A 16,481-nucleotide genomic window follows, 5' to 3' on the forward strand; every position below is an offset into this window, starting at 1 on the left:
CCTCTACCCTTCAACTCTACTTCACATTCTCTATTTTCTCTGCTACTCTTCTGGCCATTCTAGGAATCTCTCTTCAGGGTCAGACCTCCCGCACCTGCCCCCCCACTTTGTCTGTTCCTCTATCAATTTTGTCTTTTCCTTTTCTTCATGAGGCCTTGTCCTCTCACCCTTTCTTCTGTTCAGCTAATGGAAGACATATTATACAAGCAACCGTAACGTTTTATTTATTGACTTTCATGATTATACCCTCCTCTCATTGACTTTTAATTTATTTTCAGCTAATATTTCATTTCATGTTCTCTTAGTAATTGTAAGAATATTCAGTATTTTCTTTTTAGTATTGGCTCTGCAAATGGGATACTGTCTTCAGTATAGATTTTGGTTTTCACAAAAATAATTTTTATGTTCTGTGTTTTATCATACTTGATATTTTAGCTTATATAATTAGGATTCGTCCTGACGTAGAAATCTAGGGTAGTGTCCCATTTATTAAAAAGATCTTAACCAGATGCCATGATTGCAGGAAGTATTGAGCACTTCCCTCACTTGCTAAAATCTTCAAGCAATCTTTGGTTTAACAGCGCTCTATTCAGGGCCCTACAGTAGCTCTCCCTAGAGAGGTTATTGGGGCTGCGAGCTGCAGTAGGAACAAGAGATCGTGCTAACCTTTGCGCACTGTTTACAGGCTGTGTAAAAAAATTATTTAGAGCGTTTTTAGCATCATACCGCTTTTTATTCTGGGGGCTGTTTTTTAGAAGGGGGAATTGATATAGCAGGCACACTGACACTCTACACACCCTTGCCTCTTAATATTGTACTCAAATCCGCTTTGTTCGAGATTTTACTCGGCGGTGGGCGCCATCTTGGGTGAGGAAGGCGAGGTCAGCGCTCAAGTCGGGCCGGCCTCCCACCCTCCTCCTCCCCATATTATGTGTCACACAACCAGACGGCGCAGCGGGCTGGCGCAGCGGGCGCGCCGGAAGCGCGCCGAAGTCGAGCCAAAGTCCAGCCCGTCTGGGCCCGTCCGCGGCAGTCCGTGGCTCGGGGCCACATCCCCTGGCAGTTCTACTCAAAATACCATAAGGTATGGCAGACACGCACTACTTGCTCTACAACCAGTCACACCTATCGATTGCATACACGCAATGTCTGCCCAGTCACTTACAGAATGCACAAGGTGCCGCTTTGTACCCCTTCCTCAAATCCCTCACACTTCCTCGGGCCCTATCATCAAAGCTGCATTATTGAATTGTAGATCCCTACGGAAGCATGCTTTAGAAATCTATCATCTACTAGAAGACCTAAATCTTCAGATCCTCTTTTTAACTGAAACCTGGCTAGATGATCACTCGGATCCGGACATCATCCAGGCCATGCCCGACGGCTATTCCCTAGCCAGATTGGACAGACAGAACGGCAGAGGAGGCGGCATCGCCATAGCCACGAAAGCTCCGCTAGTCTGTTCCCTAGTACACACTCAGGTTGATCACAGTGAAGCCGGCACCTTCACAATTAACACTGGCCCCAATCATTCGATCTCTGGCATTTTGATATACCGACCGCCAGGTACACTACATGAGTTTACATCAACCCTAATGGAAGCGGTCACTCATCTAGCACTGAGGAAATCCAGACTGTTAGTGCTGGGGGATCTCAATGCTCATTTCGAGGATCATCTAGATAAAAACGCTGATGATATCCGGATGGAATTGCAATCTATTCAGCTTGATCAAATAAATAATGAGCCTTCCCATCAACTAGGACACCTTCTAGACCCCGTTTTTAGCAATTGGCAGGGAGTGCATACCTCTGATCCTATACCCATACCCTGGTCGGACCACTACATTATTCCCTTCACATTGCAGCTTGACAAAACGGAAATTGTTAGGCATCAATCCCTACGATACAAACGCAGGAAATGGAAGAACTTCTCCCTTGATTCATTTAAGCAAATCGTACAGGACGAAGGCCCTCCCAAAGGGATCGACTGTGAGGCAGCTAATGACAATTTAAACAACATTGTCATTAAGGCCCTAGACATCACAGCCCCAAGTCGTACCCTGTCCAATGCCAGGAGATCTAAAAAAACTGCTCCTTGGTTCAGCCAAGAACTGCAAGTCATGAAGACGGCTTGTAAGAAACTCGAGAGAGCTTGGCGACAGAATCTCTGTGCTGATATTAAAATACAATATAAAACAACACAGAGAGAATATTACAAATCAGTTCGGGTGGCCAAAGCAGAGCATTATCACACCCGCATAATGGAAGCAGGCAATTCCTCCAAGGAACTGTTTCTTATATATAAAGAGATATCCATAGTGGACGTGACCTCCCCCGCGCACAATGACTCGGTGGAAGTGTGCAACAATATTGCTCAATATTTTGCAGGCAAAATACATAAAATCTACTCTAGCTTCTCTAACCAGACAGATCCGGCCACGAATTTCATCGAAAATGACAAACTTGTAAATACACCTGTTTGTTTAAACTCTTTTACAGTCCCTTCCTATGAAATCCTATACAAAATGTGCAAAAAAATTAAATCAGGATCCCCTAGGGATCCAGCACCCCCGAAAATTTTAGCCGAAGCCTTTCCTGTACTAGAGCCTCATTTTAGGCACCTATTACATGCTTCCTTTACTACCTCCTGCCTCCCGGAGGAGTGGAAACAGGCAATAGTATTACCCATTAAGAAAAAATCAAACATCAGCCTGGACATAATGGACAACCTGCGACCCATATCCCTGCTACCCTACGTGGCCAAGTTAGCAGAGAAAATCGCTAACAGTCAACTTATGGAACACCTTGAGAACCATAATGTTTTCCACAATTCGCAGTCGGGTTTCAGAACTGGCTTCTCTACGGAGACAGCTCTCCTGAGGGCCACTGAAACCCTACGTGAAGGTGCAGATAAGGGAAAGACAATGGCCCTCATCATGCTGGATCTCAGTGCCGCTTTTGACACTGTAGCACACACCATCTTGCTACAGTGTCTAAATAAAGCGGGCGTCACCAACAAGGCACTGGGTTGGCTGAAATCTTTCCTGATTAACAGGACCTTCCAGGTTCAAAGAGGGACTTTCCTCTCCGACAGGGTGATGCTAGAACAGGGGGTTCCTCAGGGCTCTGCCCTGAGCCCTACCCTGTTCAATCTCTACATGGCCCCGTTGGCGGAAGTGGTGCAATCGTTCGGCGTAGAGCTTGTCTCTTACGCCGACGACACTCAACTTCTCATATCCCTGACCCATGCCCCTTCTAAGGAAGCTGATAACTTCAACGCCTGCATGTCCAAACTAGCTATGTGGATGAATGAACACTGTTTGAAATTAAATGGGACAAAAACAGAGGTCCTCATTATGGGAGGAAATGAGGTCAAATGGACGAAAGAATGGTGGCCCAGTTGTCTGGGTCCCCTGCCCACGCCCGCACAAGAAGCGAAGAACTTAGGTGTATGGGTGGACAATAAACTGTCCTTTGACAGCCACGTAAAGAGGACTGTTGGCAAATGTTTCGGGGTGATGAAAACCCTCAACCGCACCCTCGACCTGTTACCCACCAACTCCAGGCGCACCATGACACAGGCATTAATAACGTCCCGCATTGATTACGGGAATGTACTACTCATGGGTACTTCAGTAAAAAACATAAACAAACTACAGGTTCTACAAAACTCGGCAGCTCGCCTGGTGCTAAGGCTTCCCCGCCGTGCCCCCTCACGTCCTTCTCTAGCAGCCCTCCACTGGTTACCAATCAGTAATAGGATTGCTTTTAAAGCAATGCTATGGTGCCATAAAATAATTCATCACAGAGCGCCGGCATATATGTCTGATCTGGTGTCTGTGTACGAACCCAACAGATCTCTCAGATCCAAAGGAATGGGTCTACTTAAAACTACCTGCCCCAAAAAAGCGAAAATGGGTGGCAGATCATTCCGCACCTTAGCCGCCAGGCAATGGAACCTCCTACCTCTAGAGATTAGGTTGGAGAGTAATGAATTAGTATTTAGGAAGAAGCTGAAAACTTGTCTCTTTGCTGTGTGAAATGGCTCTCTCTTTCCTTCCTCTGCTGCTGCTGTCTTTCTCTATAGCGCGGGGACACGCCGGGAGGTGTTACCATGCGCTCTACAAACTCCTTTAAACTAAACTAAATTCACCTAGAGACTTGTAATAGTCTTATTATCTTTGCCACCCGCTACCACATTTAGAGTCGGCCATCCTTTTGGCAGTCTTTCCTCCCATCTCCCCAAAGAGATTACAACATCAACGGTGGCAGCTGCTTTGGTGGGGACATAAAACAATATGTTTCCAAAAGGAGGGACGTAGAGGCAAGATTAAAGAGGTCCGGCATACGTACCCCAACGGTACTGTACGCAAGAAGGGTATGGAGTTCCTCGAAGTCAAAGTGAAAGAATAGGGAGATACAGAAAGTGAGACTAAACAAGGAATAGTCAGGGGGAGGAGCCTAGCTCGCGAGCGTAATGGCCGCCTTTTAGCTCGGCTCCGTCGGCCCTCCGGCCAACCTCGAATATCCTGCAATATATCCTGTACTGCGACGATACTTCACTACAGATTTTGGATTTTAGCAACCCACTCTTACTCACCGTCTGGTCCGGAGGCTCCTGCGTGCTGTGGGTCCGCAGCTGTGCCCTCGGTGGGATTGGGGCCTCCGGGCGCTCGGGACCGGGACCTCGCCTGTGGGACCCGACCGGCGGTGCTGAGATTGCCGGCCCCGGCCGCGAGGGTGAGCCACTAGTGGGAGCCGTTGTGTGTATGCCCCGGCGATCTTGAACCGGCCCCGATTTGTGGTCCGTGCGGCTGGAGGGGGACGAGATGTGTCGGGGGCTGACTGTGTGAAGGGGTCCCTTCGCCTTTGTTCTGTCCGGCAGCCCTGGACCCCGCGCCTGGCTCTCGCTTGTGGGCCTGCCACTGTTCGGAGGGCCCCCCCCCCCCCCATTGAGCGCCGGCCCGTTCTGTGCCGGTGGGGCCGTGGTTGGGAGCCTCCGGAGGTCTGTAAAGTCCTACATTTGGGAACTGTTTGGGGGCCCGCGGTGGAGTGCGGGGCGGCGAAACTCACAAAATGGCTGCCAACAACGTGGGGAGTGATCTGCTCTGCACCGACGAACCTTGCTGGCCGGATTGCGCGGAGGCCTGGGCGTGTGCTCGAGCGCCCACGCTCGGATATGTCCTGGACGCCTTGATGTCCTTGTACGCTGTCTTGGCCCCCGGTGCTTCTGCCGACCCCATGCAGCCCGCCGCCATTTTGGGTCGTCGCTCTTCTTGCACCCCTATCGTCCCGATGCCTCCATTGCTTTGCCCCCTTCGGCTGCGCCAGGAGTTGCTGTCGCTGTTCTTCGGCCGCTTGATGGGCCGGTGGCTTTTGAACCTCCGCTTTCTCACCGCCCGGACTTTGAGGACTTGCACACGACGCCGAGATCTGCTCCTTCCCGGACAATTGGGAACTATGGTGGACCGCTGTTTGCTCCCGCTTCGATGGATTCGGGCTTTTGTCCTGGTGGGGTACCTTTGCATTGTCGAACTGCGAAACTGGACTCCGGCTTGCTTTTGCTTGCCCTGTCGTTGCTGCTACAATTGACTTGCTTCTTTGACTTTTTGTATTCCATTGGTGTGGTGGCTCTCCCTACTCTACATCATTGCCGTAACCCTGGTCAACATTACGATTATTCTGTGCTGGGGGGGTCCGCTCCTTGTTATCCTTTATTGGGTTGGTTTCGTGATTAGGAAGGGCTGGGGGTGAGTTGCAAGACACTGATGGACTGCTGGTTTACCTGTTCGTTGCACTGATGCTTGTACTCTCGACATTGTGAAACGTTAAAATTTCCCCCCCTCCACCCCCCCTGCGGGTTTTTGCTGTATGTGAATGGTGTAGCATTGCTTTGATAATTAGTCATTTGCTGGTCGGGGGAGGGTCGTAGCCGAGTGCGTTTGTTCATATCCTCTGGCTCCTCCCTCACATCTTATTTTTGTTTTATATTCCCTTTCCTCCTTCTTTTTGTCTCCTTATTCTACTTTCTTTCTTTACTATATTTTGGGTTTCGGATTAGGGCGACAGGCACGCTGTTGGGAGGGTAGGCCGTAGCCTTCTGCAGGGGTGCGGGGTGGGACGGGTGGGCGGGGTCTTTCAGATGTTTTTTTTTTTTTTTTTTGGTTCTATGGCCCTTTTCTATCCCTTTATAGCGGTGCCGCTTCTGTCCTCGCTTCTCTGGCATTGGGGTCTGTCACTATGCCACTTTTATCTGTTTCGATGCTCCGACGCGACTGCCATACCCTTCTTCTCGCGAGCTCTCTACTTTCTTCTGTATTATTAGCTGCGGGATGCCTGGCCCGGGGTGGCGCCCATCTTGCACGATTGTGTTTCTCCTTTTCTATTTCTTTTCTTTCTTTTTCCTTTTTCAATTTTTCATTTTTTCGTATATTTTAGATCAGACGGGGGGTCGGGTGGTGTTCCTTTTGGGTAGGATTTAGCACTCTGTGATAATGTTGTTAGCACTGTTTATTGGATTTTGTGTGTACGGCGTTGATATTAGTACACAGCCATTGAATGCTCGCATATTCTGTTTTCACTTCCCGATTATAGTTCTTAGAGGGCCTGTATCCTCCTACATGGCTTGTTCCACGTAAAGCTCGCTTTATTGTATGACACTGGATCCTTTCTTCCTGCTGTAAGAATGTGCCCTCTCACGTCCTGCTATATAGTGGTTAAGTTCGCAAATAAATCCTGCAATGATATATTGACTGGGTGGGCACTGACTGGCGCGGAATGAAGTGTAGTGTTTATGTATCCTGCCTGCAATGTTCAACGCACAAATCCTAACTATTGCTGCTCCTTTAGTTGATATTATGTCGTATGGCTCGCCCTTTCGGTTGTCTGGTCTGAATGTATGACACCTCTTTAAATTTATAAAATGAAACCTACATTATTCTTCTTATGTCTGCTGCTAATACACCGTGGCGCTCTTATTCTTAGCTTTTCCGACTAGTAAGATGACCTGGAATGTTGTTGATTGTCATAGCGGCCGGCCCGTAGTGGTTGTAGGCAGACGCTGTGTAATATGTATAAGATAAATAAAGGTTTTAAAAAAAAAAAAAAAAAAAAGGAATAGTCCCACTCTGAAAAAAAAAAGTTGGGGGGAATCCCCCTTTCGGAACTAGGGCTTTCACACACCTAGCAAGCTAGGTGTCATGCTTCATCATATGAGCCTGCCACTCGTCAGGTCAGTGCAGCAATACATGACGGGCACCCAGTACAGGGCTCTTTGGGATCTATTGTTCCTGCCGTTGGGTGCAGTGGGGGGTAAGGGGCCTAGTGTGTGTAGATGTGAAAGGGGAGTGAGTTAAAACAGGTCAGTTAGTCCTAACCATTCTTTATTCAAGAAGGTAAACTGCCTGATTGAAAAATATAGAGTGGCTGTAAACTAGGGGTTATGTATCTAGCTATATACGCCCTACTCTCGGTCGGTCAACATGTTTCATGCCCTGGGTGTCAGGAGGATCTAGGCACTTCTTCAGGACTAGAACAAACGCTATCTACACAACGTGATAAGGGAAATACTACGTACCACGTTTTCAGGTAAATAGCCTACAGATAAGAAACAAATGTCATAGTGAGTGTTAACAACGCACACAACATGTATCTCCTAAATCTGTTCGTAAGGTGTACTGTGCTAAGTGTATTGTATTGTCACACACACATGCTCCACACTGTGTATGGGGTGAGGCTAGGCTTAAAAACTCATGCACAGTTGGTGTATTAAAAATCCCAAATGTTCAGGATAAATATCCACATAGTGAACAATAAAATAACCGAAAAGGCAGAACCAATGCTCACCAGGCCGCACCAATTTGTACTGCGTACCATAGTACCTACAGTCCCACACAACAGTGGCCACAGAGGTGTTTAGTTGACAAACTGTTCAGTGCACTTGTAGAAACAAAGACTTTGAATTTGTTCAGTGCTACTGGTAAAAGACGCATTCCTTGTACCTAGTACGGCTCGCTCACAGGTGCTTTATCTGACAACCTTCTCAAGATATGAGAGAAAACCAACTAATCAGCCAAGACACCCTCCACCCCCAAGTACTCTAGTAAATTAAGTTGTTCACAAAATACTTGCAAACGGGTTAAGTCTAGCGTCCTGTCTATAAGAAAGCTCTCCCTCAGCTGCATGGTGTCTAAAGCAGGTTCCTGTCAGTATGTTTCTCTTAATTGTATGCTGTCTTTTACCCCTTGCATTTTTTTTTTCATTGTCGTCTGCTTCTTTGTAGGATCTGTCGCATGCAACAATCGAGATGTACACGAGCATTGGACGGATGCGCTCCGCTAGACTTGTGGGGAAGGACTTGGCAGAATTCTACATGTAAATGGAACCTCCCTTTCCTGTGTTCAGTTCACCACCTATTTAGAGATTCATTTTTGGCCTTAGGTTATAGACTGAGCCTGTTTGGTGTCGGAGCACAACAATTCTGTATATGTTGTCTGCCTTGTATCAAGGATGGAGTAAATCACATGTTAAAGTGTAGGGTAAGAGTGACTGTGGTTAGACTCAAACAAGGGTGGTGGATTGGCCTTGTGAAGGAGAAATGGCCGCTGGAATATGTTTTTGAAATTAGATTCTTCGCTAATCTGGTTCATATATTGTCTGGCAGAATATGAATTCTCCTGGCATTATCATCAAGTTTGTCAATTTGGCTGGAAGAATAGAAATATTTTAAAAGGCTACATATATATTCACCCTAAAAAGTCATGCGGTACAAGAACTTTTTTCTAAATGCTATAATGAGAAATGATATTGTTAAAAATGGTACATTTTTTGAGATGTTATTGATGATCTGTTTGGAGTATATTGGGAAAATAATCTTTTTGGGCTCAATATTATCCATACTTTCTTCGGTAACAGTCTCCATTTGTCCCAAAAGAGACAAATTCAGATGTATCCGAACAAAAAACAAAGTGAGTTATTACCAATCGTACAAAAATCCATTAAAATGTCTTTAGGATACAGTCTATACAATCTTTCTACCTCGTACATAGTAGAATATTGACATCCGAATGATTTACATAACACTTAGTACAGTTCTCACAATACATTTAAGAAGTACAGAAAATGCTATTCTCTTCGGTACTGCACTCTGTCTTCCACTCGGTAATATCAGTGAGCACGAAATAGCATGTCAGTTTTGTTTTTCCTGCTTACCTAAACCTTTCTCAAGACAAAACAAACATGTATACCCTAGAAATGCAATTGCCATGAGTATCTGCTCTGGAACTTGTATTTAAACAAACGTACGGTTTTAGAAAGCTGGTACGTGTAGTCTATCATATTCTGAAAGGGTGAGATCTCTCTGCACTGTCCCGCCTCGTGTTGTGACTAGGTATCCTAGTGTCCATAGGACCTTCAGTCCGAAGGGACAGAGCAATTTGAATCGTATAATTTTACAGCGCCAAGATCGCTGCATAGTTTAGGATCTTCCATATTATTTACCAATCGCAGATTATACGGATTTAGGAAAAACAAAATATAGCTCAAAGAGCTCTGAAGTTACGTATAATGCGGCCTGAAAAAATGTGAATGCTGCTTTAGATAGCCGTTGGTAGCTACCTACTTTTCATTATGTGACTAGTACATTCAAAACAAGCATAGTTCTTGGCGTGTCCGCATATGTTGTGGTCTGGTTGGCAGTTCATGAATTTATGCAGTAGTCCTCTGGAGATGTTTTTGAGCTTTGAAGTCTTTGGTTTCACCTGTAATTTCAATGCCCGTTACGTCTTGATGTACTATAAGCTGCCATTTATAACAATGTAGTCGTAATTTGTGAAATGCATGCTTCCAGCAACGTCATATTGACCTTGAGGGACATACGTTGAAACAAACTGGCCTGGCAGAATAAACCAGATACATGATTAATTGAAGGAAGATTACATGTAGGTTTGAGTTTTTGTAAGAGCAATATTTGGTATGTTTCTATAAAGCTATATACTTGTGAGAAGGAGTAGAGAATTGTCTAAGGTCAATAGTAATACAATGATATTCTATTTTATTACATGACACAACTCATTAATTATTGGTGAATAATATTTTGTATGGATCGGTTGCATGGACAGAGTTTGTTCTAAACTGAAGATCTAGATTTCGTAAAGTATTGATATTAGTTTTGTATCAATCTAAGACTCTTGAAATGGAGAATAATTTTTAAATGTAAATAATTTAAAAATCATTTTAAAAAGTGGCAATAACTGCACTGTTTGCCTATGCTTACATTATACACTGAATCCAAGTGCCATATAATTCAGACCAGACAGTTTGGTCTTGCATTTCTCATAAATCCATTGATTCTGAACCAGGACCTTCACTTCATGACTTTTAGAGACCCTGGTAATCCAGCGTGTGCTGCTTTCTCACTACCAAGTGTGCAAGCAATGGTTATTCTCAGTACCCCGAAGCTCGCTAGTAATAGTTTCCCCTTCATTACACAATTTACAGATGTTAAGTCTCTGTAGTGATTGTAAATTCCATCCATCCAAGCAGGACGCAATCTATCTAATCATTCCTAAGCACTTAACTTACAATCAGGTAACATCATAGGGCAGTATTAACATGAACACTTCTATTTTTTTTTTACAGGAGGAAAAAGGGTCCTCAAAAAGCAGAAGCTTACCTTCAAGGCGCTCTGAAAACCTACCTGGCCGAGGGCTGGGCGCTGCCCATCACGCACACGAGAAAACAACTTGCAGAATGTCAGAAGCAACTTGGCCAAACTGAAAAGTATCCTCTTTGGAAATCTTCTGTTCTCCAATCCCCAAAACCTCTAGTTCAATCACAAAAATCGTCCTCTCTCTTTATAAGATCAGAGCGCTTCCCTACTGGTTGAAATACAAAAAGCTTAAATCCCCCCTTACTCCTATTTGAGAAGACACACGATAATCATGTTGCAAGATTTTGCCTCCGCTTTCATAGTTTGTCAGTTTCCTACTCCACCGTCCCCCCCCCCCCCTTAACTGTAATCATCTTTTTTTTTTTGCATTGTATTATATGGGCATTTATATAGCGCGTATTACCCTGGAAGAGACATTGAAGCGCTTTGTCATAAGGTCTTCTATAACACAACATATCACCGTTAGGTCTCAAGGCGCTTGCGGACACAGTAAGGGTGATCAAAAGCTATTAGTTGGGAAATAGCCAGGTTTTTAGTTCCTTACGAAAGGACATGTGATCTGAAATGGAAGAGATATGTGGGGGGAGCTTTGTGGGAAGTAGTGCGCTATTCTAAAACCCAGTGTTAGAGGTTAGTTCACTGATTATTGGTTTCAGTCATGCGTTCTCAAATTGTTCCATGCGTGTAGGCTTGTTTCTTTGAAGTGATATTAATGGCACGTAAGCATGGTCAGTTAGCAGGACGTTTGCGAGTGTACGGAGTGTAGCTGTGGGGTGATAGGATGGATGAATTTAGATGATCAACATCGAACAGTCATGCAATGTCTAGTCTAAGCCATATCATGGCTTATTATCTAAGGGCTGAGAGATGAGTAATTAACAGGAGAAGCATTCAACCCAGGGGTCGTGCATTCCGATTAAGAGGAATTAAGATGAGTGTAGATCATCCACGAATAGATGGGTTAGGAGAGTGGAGTTACAGAAAGACTACAAGGTCCTTACTAATTGCAAGCAAGGATTTAGGGCTCTGTTGTTAAAAGAGGCCTTTCATAAGCATCATGCACATAAGAGAAAGAGTAAGTGGAGATGACGATATATAGCGGATAGTACTCCTATTTGGGGTGCTGAAGTACTTGACTGCATGAGTAGCACGTTACACTGTGCAGGGTTTTGTTTGGAAGAATGTTGCTGTTGTCTTTGTATTGTTGCAATATGAGAAGTGTTTCCATCTCATGTGTACCGGCCACAAGGCACAGTTATCGTTTTACTGGATGCAACGTTGGATGGATGACGAACTGTGAGAAATCCTATGCACAGTTCATGGCCCGTGGTATGCTGACAGCTTTAATGAGTTATGCTGGTCCGTTTATTGTTGTAAGGTTTATTAATCCACTTACCTATCTTAATTGGAATACAAGCTTGCAACATAAGAGTTAAGAGGCAATACTCTGCTGCCAGTGCGTTAAATCTCCAATCTATTTTATGATGATTAAAACTTGTAAACTGAGATGACACACTGCTGTTTGTATCATGTGATTTAATGGTCCGAGCTACCTTTCCATTTAAATACCCTGATACTGGCTGGATACACAGGCATTTATTTTAGGTACCTTAACACCCTAAGCTATGCTAAAATGCAGACTGTGGCCATGTTACTAAGTTGACGTTTATTTTAGGGGCAGGCTTTGTATAAGGAAAAATAATAAGTCTATTGAATGGTGATTAACATGCATAACCTAGGTGGTCTGTGATTGACTTAAGTTCTCATCACTCTGCCCACTCATGTTCTGCTTTCCCCCAGCTCCTACTTTGTGGATTCCTGGAGTATTTTGTTTTAGACTTTCCAACAATACCTGAAAGTGTTCGATGTCTATCTTCTGGTCCTCTTCTCTTATAATTTCCTGTTCTCTCTCCCCCCTCTCTGCTGGTAGGAATGTATTTGTGTGCTCTGGGACATGAAACAATGTCCACCTAATCTACTTGTACGAATGTCTTTTTTGGATACTTTGTTTATTTCCATTAACCTGGCGCATTAGCTATCTTCAGACTAGCAGTCTCTTAGCTGGAGATACTCATCTGACAGAGAGTGAACGTGCTCACTTCTGTTCGGAAATACTCAGCTTTGCCAACCAGCATGCTCATAACCAAGGTAAGTGTGATGTTGATCCCTCGTCCTGAGGCAGCTTAGTGCCAATATTCATGTAGTTTGTTTTGCTTTGTGCGAATCCCCATTCCGTAGAATGAATTGTAGAGATTTTTACATCTTACACTTTTTACTTCAGAGGTCCAATTCCAGGGAAGACCCAGATTGCTCAAAGGCATCACTCCTTTCATCTGCACCTCTACCTGTATTTTTTATGTTTATGCAATGTGCTGATCCTGAAAGCAGGCTTCAGTTGTGCCCAGGAATTCTCAGGGTGCCAGGAACCACGAGTAAACTCAAGCCAAACACCAAAGACGGGCTTAGAGACACAACTGACCAAATAGGAGTAGTCCTGGTTTCTTTCATTCATAAGCATGGAGATAGCTCTCTATGTGCAGGATCTTGGAAAACATCCTGGAAAACATTTTAAATGCTGCAATGTTTCAATTTTAAAATACATTTGATAGAAAAAAATCACACTTAATCTAACCTGTCGCATAGTCTGTATTTTGATTCTTAAGTTAATTACAGTTATCTGACTGTTGGAAAGTGGGCTATTGGTTGAGTTGGATGTAAACCTTCTCGAGCAACAACCATAATCCTTGTCCAAACGTCACTTAATTAACCCTCTGGTAGCTTGGCACAAAAGCAGTCCCACTTAATTTAGAGGCAATGTGTCAAGTATTTCGTGCAGCACACAAATGGTAATGAAGTGAAAACACAACACAAGAAAAATCCCAAACCAATTTAGAGAAATAGATTGATTTATAAATAATTTAAGACCAAAATTAAAAAAATCTAATCAGAAGAACTGGAGATATTGAATTTTAAAGGTTTAGATAAAAATTGCACCAAAAGGCGCAAAGCGCATACTGAGGATATCTCCTCATACTGGACTGGGGCAAAGTCACACGGTCAGGCTGGCCACGGAGGAGCACAGGGTCAAGATTTACCTGCTGAGGGTTGTACGTTATATCCTAGGTGCGAGGTCAGCGTGGCGTTGCTTTACGAGGCTTCGTGTCATCCAGTGTCCGTTCCGATGAGGCTGTGCAGCTTGGCTTTGCGTTACTCTGTGTCGGTTCTGATGAAGCTTTCAGCTGCATTACGATGCTCTGCGTTGCTTCGTGTCTCTTCGAGCCAGATTTAATAGAACCTTCAGTTGGGCCTGGTGGTGTTCTGTCTGCCAGTCTAAGGGTCCAGGACTTTGAGATAAACCTCTTGGGATCAGCAGTGCTCAGGCAGGTCCAGGTCAGCTGGGCAGTTGCAGGGAGGACTCGAGAGCTTATGTCCATGTTGCCCAGAATAAGAGGTCAGCCAGCTGACCTGTGCAGTTACTCTGGTAGACTTGTGATCAAGGAGATGGTCCTCTCTCTTCAAAGCTGCATGAAAGGCCTCAAGCAGGAGGGCAGTCCTCTGTAGAACAAGGAAGGGCTCAAGCAGGATGGCAGTCCTCTGTTTAGCAGTAGGGCAGTCCTCTGAGAAGTGAGGCATGCCTCAAGCAGCAGGGCAGCCCTCTGAAGTACAAGGCAGTCCTTCTGTTGTCCCCCACGGGTCCAGTAATGCACTGAATGGTAGGCTCAAGGGTCCAGTATTTATACTTGGCACCAGCCTTTGAAGTGGGAGAAATGTCTAGACTTGCCCCCTCTCCAAACACACATACACCTAGTTCTGGAATTTCGTACATCCCCTGTCCGAGCTCCAAGGGGTCTAGAGTGACAATGAACTGACTTTGAGTGTGTTGTGGCCGCCGCTTTGAAATGTAAGTGGGGCAGAAAGCAGCTTTGTCCCTTCCATCCTGGCAGGATGGCACATCCTCCTAACACTTAGTCTCATTATCTGGAGGGAATACAGAAAGGCCATCCGCCAACTACACCCAGTCATGTGATCCGGGACACAGGCTGCAGGCAACAAATGGTTAGAACATGGATATACCATCTTTCAAAAAGTGGCATTTTCGGAGTTATGACTTAAAATACACCTTTACCATCAAAGAGGGCTTTAAATTACAATTGATTTGAGTGTATACATGACATCTAGCTCCTCCCAAACAAAAGTTATCACTTATTAAGTGTAATAAGGTAACCCAATGTTATCCAATGGGAGGGCGAGATCTTTCAGTAGTGAAAAACAAATTTAGGAGTTTTTCACTACTAGGACAATTGAGACTTCAATCAATCAGGGTCTTATATACCGTGGCTACTCACCCGAGTGTCTCAAGGCCCGGGGGGCTTGTCCCTCTGGGGGTAGGATCATTAGAAGAGCCAGGCCTTCTTGAATTGGGTCAGCGACGTGGATTGCCTGAAGAGGAGAGGCAGGGTGTTCCAGGTCTTGGCGGCGAGGTAGGAGAAGGATCTTCCTCCGGTTCTGGTCTTGTGGATTCTGGTGAAGGAGGCTAGGGCGAGCTGGGCGGAATGGGATTGTCTGGAGGGCACGTAGAATGTGAGTCAGTGGTCCAGGTCTGCTGGTCCTTCGTCATGGAGAGCTTTGTAGGCATGTGTGAGGAGCTTGAAGGTGTTTCTCTTGTTGAGTGGGAGCCAGTGGAGTTGTCGGGGGTGTGGAGTACATTTCAAACATTTCTACATACACTGCACCCTGCCCTATAGGATTTTTAGGGCCTAACTTAGGAGTGACTTATGTGTACTGAAAAGGAAGGTTTAGGCCTGGAAAAAGGTTTATTTTGCCGAGTGGAATTGGCATTTTAAAAACTTCATACAGGCTGCAAAATGTTTTAAAGGGCTACATAAATAGGTGATACAAAAAGTGCTGCAGGCCCACTCGTAGTGTTTAATTTACAGGCCTTTGGTACATATTGTACCACTTAACTAGGTACATATAAGAAAATTAAATGTGCCAATTGGATGCAAGCCAATTTTACCATGTTTAAATGATAAAGCTCATGCACTTTCGGACTGGTTATCAGTAGGAAAGTTCAAGGAATCATAATGGCAACAAAAACAAAAATCATAGAATAGGAGGGTGACGGTGAAAGTGGATGACACTGCTGAGAGGGCCAAGTCCAACACTGACAAGGGAATCTTTCTGACATAAAATCATAAAACTGTTTTGAAAAGGAAAAGCAAAGCATGAAATATTGCAAACAAGGCACCAAAGTGAATTTTTCACTTTTACACTTTAAGAAAGCAAAGCAAAGAAAGCTGCAGTGGCTTGTACAGTCTTTAGGTATTTCATGTTTGCGAAACGTACTAAAGTACACTCGTGTGTACACATACTCACGTGTACACTCGTGTGTACATGTGGCTCTTATATGTGGTTTTAGTAATGTGGGGTGTAATGGACATGGAGACTAAGGCATGTGCTGCTCTCACAGTGATTCCTGCTGGTCTGAGATGGAGCTGGTTCTGCTGCTCCTGTTAGCTGCAGCTGCCTACAAATATTGTTTCTGATCACACCCCCTTGGGAAGGGGCTTAAAGCATCTGTTAGTAAGCCTGTTTGTGAATGCAGCTGAAGGGACAAAAGCCCACAGGGAGGGTATGGCAAGAGTTGCACTTTCAGTGGCCTCCCAGCTGCGGGTGATTTATCAACTAACACAAATGACTACACAAGCTAGATGTAGGCCCTGCCCCTCCACTGGCACATGGGTATATTACCTAGAGTTCTTCAGCTCTGGTCTCTCACAAGTGTATTATTGGTGCGAAATAAAGGCACAGA

At 44.8% G+C, this 16,481-nt stretch overlaps 1 protein-coding gene across 2 annotated transcripts in view; it reads left to right on the plus strand.

Annotated features, from left to right (window-relative positions):
* Positions 1-16,481, plus strand: part of TRAPPC10 (trafficking protein particle complex subunit 10) — a 316,755-nt gene that overhangs the window by 185,932 nt on the left and 114,342 nt on the right. For both annotated transcript variants that reach the window (XR_013599693.1, XM_078656407.1), the window contains exons 11-13: positions 8,282-8,373; positions 10,639-10,779; positions 12,705-12,817. Coding sequence is in view for 1 of the 2 variants with exons in the window: in XM_078656407.1 (XP_078512533.1) it covers positions 8,282-8,373; positions 10,639-10,779; positions 12,705-12,817 (346 nt within the window). In the remaining variant the exon portion in view is untranslated. The remainder of the gene's footprint in view (positions 1-8,281; positions 8,374-10,638; positions 10,780-12,704; positions 12,818-16,481) is intronic.

This window comes from Lissotriton helveticus, chromosome 8 (assembly GCF_964261635.1).
Source record: "Lissotriton helveticus chromosome 8, aLisHel1.1, whole genome shotgun sequence".
Lineage (NCBI taxonomy): Eukaryota > Metazoa > Chordata > Amphibia > Caudata > Salamandridae > Lissotriton > Lissotriton helveticus.